The 7,714-nt window shown below is 43.7% G+C and overlaps 1 protein-coding gene and 1 non-coding gene across 2 annotated transcripts; both read right to left on the bottom strand.

Annotated features, from left to right (window-relative positions):
- Positions 1-2,539: 2,539 nt before the first annotated feature.
- Positions 2,540-5,137, bottom strand: RPL37 (ribosomal protein L37). The gene is made up of 4 exons (NM_001078132.2): positions 5,108-5,137; positions 4,360-4,495; positions 3,748-3,832; positions 2,540-2,654 (listed from the first exon to the last, which is right to left on the bottom strand). Exons 1-4 carry the CDS (start codon positions 5,108-5,110, stop codon positions 2,585-2,587), a joined length of 294 nt encoding a protein of 97 aa, NP_001071600.1. The 5' UTR covers positions 5,111-5,137; the 3' UTR covers positions 2,540-2,584.
- LOC112443039 (small nucleolar RNA SNORD72) lies at positions 2,737-2,818 on the bottom strand. Its single transcript, XR_003031322.1, has one exon. It is a non-coding gene; the product is annotated as a small nucleolar RNA SNORD72 (small nucleolar RNA).
- Positions 5,138-7,714: the final 2,577 nt, after the last annotated feature.

The following is a 7,714-nucleotide window of genomic DNA, read 5'->3' as shown; positions in this document are numbered from 1 at the left end:
TCTCAACTCTATGTTCATTATTTCCAAATGCAAATCTCCAGCCTGGGCTTTCGGCTTTCCACTTCAGCTGCCACTAGCTTTACTGAGTTCTTCCAAGATACTTCTAGTATCCCACAGGCATCAACACCACCTAACAATTTCTTCCTGTTGCTTCCATCTTATATTCCTCAGTGAATGCACCAAATCCTTGCCCCCTAGTCCAGAAAATCCAAGACCCCTACCTCTGATATTTTCTCCAACTGACAAAACCATAGTAGCTGTGACTGAAAGGTCAAATGCATATATAAATAATGATACATTCCTGGGTATTACTTCAGATACCCTATGGTAACACTCAACGGCTCCTGTGTTCCCCTGCCAAAGAAACATAAATCCCTTAGTTGTGGCACTGGCCTCAGGCATCTTCTGTTAGACAGAGATCCACTGTCCAAACCAACTTTGATCCTGAGGACATCATGAGATATGTCAGGTATGAACTGTCTGCAAACTAGCATTGAATGAACTGAACCCACCTATCTGTACTGAACGTGTTAACCAGCTCCATCTCTAGCCCACTGCTTCTCCCTGGGTCTTATGATTTCCATGTTATCAGAGAAATTTCCCACTGAAACTCAAACAGTCAAGGCCACAGGCACTGGCAAATAAGGACTAAGTCACTTTATACTCAATAAACACAGAGGCCTTTTTTAAGGCATCACTGTCTACCTCTCATGCAACCCCGCCTTGTGCCAACTGTTTTCTGACCCAGGATTTAGAAATTTCTTGTCTTCAGGTCAGCACCTACTTACCTCAAGGCCTAATATTTATTCTGCCCTGGGTATTACCTATCTTAATGGGCCTCTCCAGCACCCAGGAATCAACCTTTAGTAACACTGCAAGATTTCAGAAAGATCTTAATACCATGTCAGATTATTCAGTACTCAAGCCAAAATAAAATTACTATTTTTATAGGTCAAAAGCAATTTCAAATATTTGAACCCACTACAGTAACTAGGCTACAGCCACTGTAGAAGCACCTTCACTTTGAAAGCCCATAGTTAGTTAGACTTCCACCTTACAAATAAATAAGCACAGGTACACCAGTAAAAATCACATGATCAAATGTCAACTGGATACAGAACTTATTATGCATCCCTGAGTATGGCTGGATAGCATCACCCACTCAATTAACGTAAGAGTGCAAATTCCATTGAGATAGTGAAGGCCAGAGAAGCCCAGGGTGCTGCAGTCCTTGGGGTCACAAAGAGTAGGACTAGACTTAGTACTAACAACAACAAAGTAGAAGAGGGCCTCTGGGGTGGTTCAGTGGTAAAGAACCTGCCTGCCAAAGGAGACACAGGAAGTGGCAACCCACTCCAGTGGGTTGCCTGGGAAATCTCATGGACTGAGGAGCCTGGTGGGATACAGTCCATGGCGTTGCAGAGTCAGACACACTTAGCAACTCAACAGCGAACAGCAGCAAAAGTAGAACAGAGTCATTATATTACATAACACATATTGGGACGAAACCCAATATAGATTCAGATCAGCTGGGGCTCCTGTAGAAGCAAGCTGAGACCTGAAAGAGTTAGGAGCTAAGGAAAAAAGCAAGGGAGCAATTAACTAATCTTGGAATGCATTCTAGGGCAGTTTTTAAAGGTAAGGTTGCGGAGGCAGTGATGATCATGAAAACTCCTTCAAGGTCAGATTAAAGTTGTTAAATTCTTTAAAAAATGGGAAGCTACAAGTTGGGACAGCACAGCTTGGCCACATTGCTATTTTATGCTAGTTACTCCAACACTTGTGATGTATAATTAATGTTCTATTCTCTCACCAGTCCAACAAAGTTGGTATTGTCTTCACTTCAAAAAACTGGCAGAAACACCAGAAAGCAAGGCAGAAAAATTCAGAGCCCTGAAAAGTCAATGATCACCTAGGTGAGGATTAAAAAAATTCTACTAGCCTACAAGTGAGTTTATACTTGGCCTTCCTTTGCATTCTACTCAATACACTGCATTTGCACATGGCCCTACAAATGTTCTTATTGACTCATACCTAGTTGTTCACTTAGCTGACCACCTTAAAAAGCACACACAGCCTATGAGCTGGGCGCCAAGAGTTAATATCACCTGAGAATCTTAAAAAGAAAAACGTATAGCTGAATCACTTTGCTGTAAAAAACTAACGCAACATTGTAAATCAAATACAAAAACCCCACAAAACCACCTTTCCAAAATGGAATTCCTTCAACTCCTGTCCTTTGTGTTCTCACCAGAAATCCAAAGCCTATCATACAGGACGACAACCACTCCACAAAGACCACAGAGGTAACACAGTTCTCACAGTAGCACAGATGTTACTTCTTAATGTCATCTTTAAGGAATCTTAGAATTCTGCTTGTAAAGGCCCAATCCTATTAAGCAGTATCACAACCCAGTTTAAAAGGTAGTGTTCCAAAACAGCCACTTAACAAATAAACCTGATTTTTAGTTGTCATATTCACAAACCTATGTAAATCACTGATACAAGCCTATTAAAAATACCTTAGCACACCAGATAATTTTAAAAGCCAGAACATTTATTGTGCGACTAATCGTTGAAATCCTTAAGATGAACTGGATGCTGCAACAGCCGCTCGCTTGGGTTTAGGTGTTGTTCCTTCACGGAATCCATGCCTGCATTGTGTTAAAAACAAGAATGGTTACTTCAGCAATGTCAACGCATACATTTCAATCTTTGTTAAAATATATTTTCATGAGCTTATCTCAGTTAGATGATGAAATCAATATTGAATTCATAAGTTCAGACATTTATTTTTTTAGAACATCACCGATAAGCTGTGGTATTTATTTCCCTCTGCTTCAAAATAGCCAAGGCAACATATTTGGTTGCAGTCATCAGTATTTCCCCACCACTTATGATTCCCAAGGTTTTGGGAAAACGGATTCTTAAAATATGGGTCAGAGATCCTACCTTCCTTTAGCTAAGGAAAAACGTGATTAATGATAGACATTTTCTCAACTGCTTAACTACGGTTAATGTCTTAACTCACTTAACATCTACTTGAAATGTCTTTTGAGGAACACACAGGTTAAAATTGGCTTCAATTCATGCTCTTAACTCAAACTAGCAGACCACTGAACCCTATCCCATACTACTATATACTGGCCTTAAGTGCAACGGTCACTCCAACACACAAATACATCTAAGTGTGTTGTGTTTACACCCCCCAAACTGTCTTGCGGTCTTGAAGATCTTGAATTGAGTGAAGGTCACAAATTCTGCTAAATATCCTACAATGCACAGGACAACCCCAGTCCCCAACAAATAATCACTTCAGTGGAGGCCTTACACCCCTCAACTGCTACCACTAAAAATGCAGTTTCTCTATAAGACTATGTTGGGGCTGAAATTAAAACTCTAAGGCCTCTCTTTAAGTACAACAGTGTTCTACAGCAAGCAGACTTGCCCAAAGCCACAAAACTGAAGGCCTCAATTACATACTATCATCTTGACAAACTCTGGCAGGAAAATGAAATGGAGGTATGCGAATAAATGCCATTATTTTCTGGAGTCTACCTCAAACTACACTCCAGCCTATTCAGTGCCTACTACTGTTCACTGATTCCTAAGTTCGAGACTGATGTGAAGGTTATGGTGGCAAAAGAAAAAGGACCCTAGCAACACCTCATCCCACGAATCAGAGGAGTTGAGACGACTGTTACATAAGCCCATACACCCACCTATAACTGAAACATAAAACTGTACCTGAATCTGCGGTATACAATTTTTAGGTGCCTCATTCTACCAGTCCCGGTGGTATTTCGTCTTTTAGCTTTAGCACTCCAATTATCTGGGAAAAAAAAAAAAATTCAGGTTAAGATCCAAATTGTTGTCCCTACATACCCAGGACACATTGTCTGTCAATTTAATTAAAAATGCCTGCCTTGGCTTTAAACTCATTTTATCGGTATACTTATACTGTCCATGGAATTCTCCAGGTCAGAATACTGGAATGTGTAGCCTTTCTCTTCTCCAAGGATTCTTCCCAACCCAAGGATCGAACCCAGGTCTGCACTGCAAGCTCAGCATACCAGTTGAGCCACAAGGGAAGACCATACATGGAAAAAGAAATGGAAACCCACTACAGTATTTTTGCCTGGGACAGCCATTGGACAGAGACGCCTACTAAGCTAAAGATTATGGGGTTGCAAGAGTGGGACACAACTTATGCAAGAGTGGGATACAACTTAGCAACTAATCAACATAGTGGTATACAGATGTACAATTTTGCTAGGAAACAACATTCAAAGTCATGCCCCACCGAGGTACATATGAAACGAGACTATTCTCAAAGTACGTTTATAAACATTAACTTACACTTTCTCTTTCGCTTGGCAGGGTAGCCACACTTGCCACAGGTCGACTTCTGAAGGTGGTAGGCCTTAGAGCCACAACGGCGGCACAGCGTGTGCGTCTTATTCCGACGCTTTCCAAACGATGACGTTCCCTTCGTCTGCAAGTTAAGGGGATAAATGTTTAAGTCTAGTCATTTCCATACACATGCAAACATTTTCAGTTAAAGTAACTACTGATATAAACTAATGACAATCACAAAGGCTGACACTGTGCTAAATCAGTGACCACTATTAGATTTCACGTCATCTAAAGCCCCGGCAAGATCTGCCATGTTTTGAAACTTGCTACATTATTTAAAAGGACAATGAAAAACGTAAAAGGCAAAAGAGGAGGTAACGTGGTTTTCCTACCTACTCTTACTGCAAAATCTAAGAGCTCCTGCCCAGGGACCGTGGCCAACTATTCTTTTGCTTACAGAGCCAAATACCCGCAATCCATGCTCCTTCCATTAGTTCCCACTGGTGGGCAAGGCTGTGCGGGCTTCCCAAAAGTCAGAAGAAAGGGGCCTGGAGCAGCTGCAGCTCCACGACGGCAGGCTCAGCATCCCCACATCAGAATTATGAGCCATTCTCGTGCCTCTCGAAAGCTGCCTTCCCTACCCACCGGCTCCTCTTATCCGAAAGCTTCCAGGGCCCTCACGGATTGCATGGGGCGCAGTTCAGGGGGTGAGGATGAAAGCCGATGACGAGAGCCCCTGGAAAACACTCACCATCTTGCTTCTGCCGCCGAGACCAAAGAGGCCGGAAGAGAAAGCACTTCCGCTATATTTCGCTCTGAAGCTTCCACCCAGGAAAGCACTTCCGGCGGGGCGCAGTGCACCGCTCTCAAGCGTCCGTCACCGCAGTGTGGGTGGGTTCGAGAGGAGGATCGCAGAGCTAGTTAGGGCCAATAGAGAGTTCAGCGGAGCGGAACCCACAACTTTCTGGGGAAGGGATTGGGCGTATACCTCCCGGATCCGCCTTTCCCTGCCTCAAACTTTTAGACCGGAACTCGACTACCTACCCTCCTGTTGTTTCCCTCCGGTCTTTACGAGTGTTCTGTCAGCGCTAAGGCCACATTGCAGATTCCGGTTTCCTAGGAGATGGGAAATGTGGGTAGAGAGGCTCCCCTGCTTGGGGTGCAGGCGCTAGCTCAGCTCTCCCGGCGTCTGTGTAGGGTTGGGGGTTGGGCTGGTGTACTTCTCCACGTTCCTCTGTACTCCGGCCTGAAGCTTTTGACTGACTGATCCTCACAGGCTCTGCGGTAAAGAATCTGCCTACCAGTGCAGGAGACGCGGGTTCCGTCCCTGGGTGGTGAAGCTCTCCTGGAGAATGAAGTGGCAACCCGCTCCCAGAAAATCCGAAGGACAGAGCAGCCTGGTGGGCTAGTCCATTGGATCGCAAAGAGTCGGTTGCGACTAAGCTACTGAGCACAGTCCTCACTTGCTAGGAGGACATAGCTGGGCTCAGAATATGAAGAGAAAGGCAGGAAATGCCTTTTTAAACTGTAATAATAGGCATATGGCTTGATCTCCCATTTTACTATGCCAAGGAATCAGACGTGGAACTTGTTAACAAGTTTCCTAAACTCTAACGTGAGGACATATGCTTTGACAGCTTTGGGTGGGGCCTGGATATGTGTAGTCCAAAACACTTTAAAGTGTTACTATTGGTGGTTCCCAGATCTTGTTGATACAAACAGTTAATTCAATTGCAACCTTCTTCCGAGGAAAGCCCCCACCCTTGCAAAAGGGTAAAATACCCAAACATTTAAGAGTTAGTAGGGAAAAACAATCCTAAATGCGTGCTGTCTAAAGGAAGCAATTAGTGACCTAACACTTGTGAAATATTGGCAAAAGTAATTAACTTCTAGGCTTCCCTGATAGCCCAACTGGTAAACAATCCTGCAGTGCAGGAGACCCTGGTTGGATTCCTGGGTTGGGAAGATCCGCTGGAGAAGGGATAGGCTACCCTCTCAAGTATTCTTGGGCTTCCCTGGTGGCTCAGAGGGCAAAGAATCTACCCCCCAATGCGGGAGACCTGGGTTCTTTCCCTGGGTTGGAAAGATCCGCTGGAGGAGGGACTCCAGTATTCTTGCCTGGAGAATTCCCACGGACGGAGGAAGAAGCCTGGCGGGCTACAGTCTATGCAGTCGCAAAGAGTGGGGCACGACTGAGCATCTTTCACACAGTTAAAAGAACAAGATGAGGTCTAGGAGTTAGAAGGTTAAATTTTTGACAGGTTAACAGTTGATAAGTTCGTAGTAAGCACTAAGCTCTTCTAGGAACTGGGAAGAGGAGAGTCACTGTTTTTATGGAAGTGGTAGGTGGGGAAAGGGGCGTTCAGGGGGGAGATCCCTCCAGCAGGGAGAGAGTGAGAAGACCAACATTTGAGTTTTTGAAACAAACTGCAGTTCAGGTTAGACTTAACTGTTTGAGGTACTGTATTAGTTCCCTGTTGCCATTCTAACAATTTACTACAAACTTAATGGTTTAAGACAAAACATTTAACCAGCTAGTATAAAGTTTCAGTTATGCAACATGGAAGACATCAGTACAATATTATATAAAGCATCTGCCTACAATGCGGGAGACCTGGGTTCGATCCCTGGGTCGGGAAGATCCCCTGGAGAAGGAAATGGCAACCCATTCCAGTATTCATGCCTGGAAAATCCCATGGACCAAGGAACCTGGTGGGCTACAGTCCACAGGGTTGCAAAGAGTCGGACACGACTGAGTGACTTCACTTCACTTCATACTGAAGGACAACAATCAAACCACAAATTAGTCTTTAACCTACAGCCAATCAAGTAATTTCTTTCTTTGCTTCCACACTTTATAAAGTCCCCTGGCTCCTAGAATGCTACTAACCACTTCCAGTTTGGTGCTGCCCTTTTTGGGTAGATTTTTGCTCAAACTTAAGTTTTGGGTGCCTGTTTATCTTTTAATAATCCCTTGTGAGTGCTTTGGCTCCACCCATATTCTCATCTCAAGGTCAGCTGATTTGCAACCTTAGTTGTCCTTTGGTGTAAACTAGTATTTTCACAGGTTGTGGAGATTAGAACATAGTCATCTTTCGGGGAGAGCATTATTTTCCTTAGCACAGGTATTAAATGAGATCAGTTGAGACACATTGTTGAGCCCAAGTTAGTGTGCCAGAGGCATAGTGAGGCCAAAGGAACTGAAACTGGAGTTTAGAGCAGACAAAGGTTTTGCAAACACCAACCAAGGAGGTCAGCATAGCTCCTGCTCAGAAAACTGAACTGTCCGATGGTTTTCAGGGAAGAGGTTTTGTTATGTTTTGTTATGTTTTGGTTTTTAATTAATTTTTTGGCTGTT

Source organism: Bos taurus, chromosome 20 (assembly GCF_002263795.3).
Source record: "Bos taurus isolate L1 Dominette 01449 registration number 42190680 breed Hereford chromosome 20, ARS-UCD2.0, whole genome shotgun sequence".
Taxonomy (NCBI): Eukaryota; Metazoa; Chordata; class Mammalia; order Artiodactyla; family Bovidae; genus Bos; species Bos taurus.
The sequence above is the reverse complement of the archived record's forward strand: the minus strand, read 5'-3'. Positions and strand labels throughout refer to the sequence as shown.

Bases quoted from the DNA above. Each gene is read 5' to 3' on its own strand.
- RPL37 (NM_001078132.2), bottom strand. The intron at 3,833-4,359 runs GTAAGTTAATGT...TTTTTTTCCCAG, and splicing joins TGCCAAGCGAAAGAGAAAGT to ATAATTGGAGTGCTAAAGCT. The intron at 2,655-3,747 runs GTACAGTTTTAT...AACACAATGCAG, and splicing joins ATTGTATACCGCAGATTCAG to GCATGGATTCCGTGAAGGAA.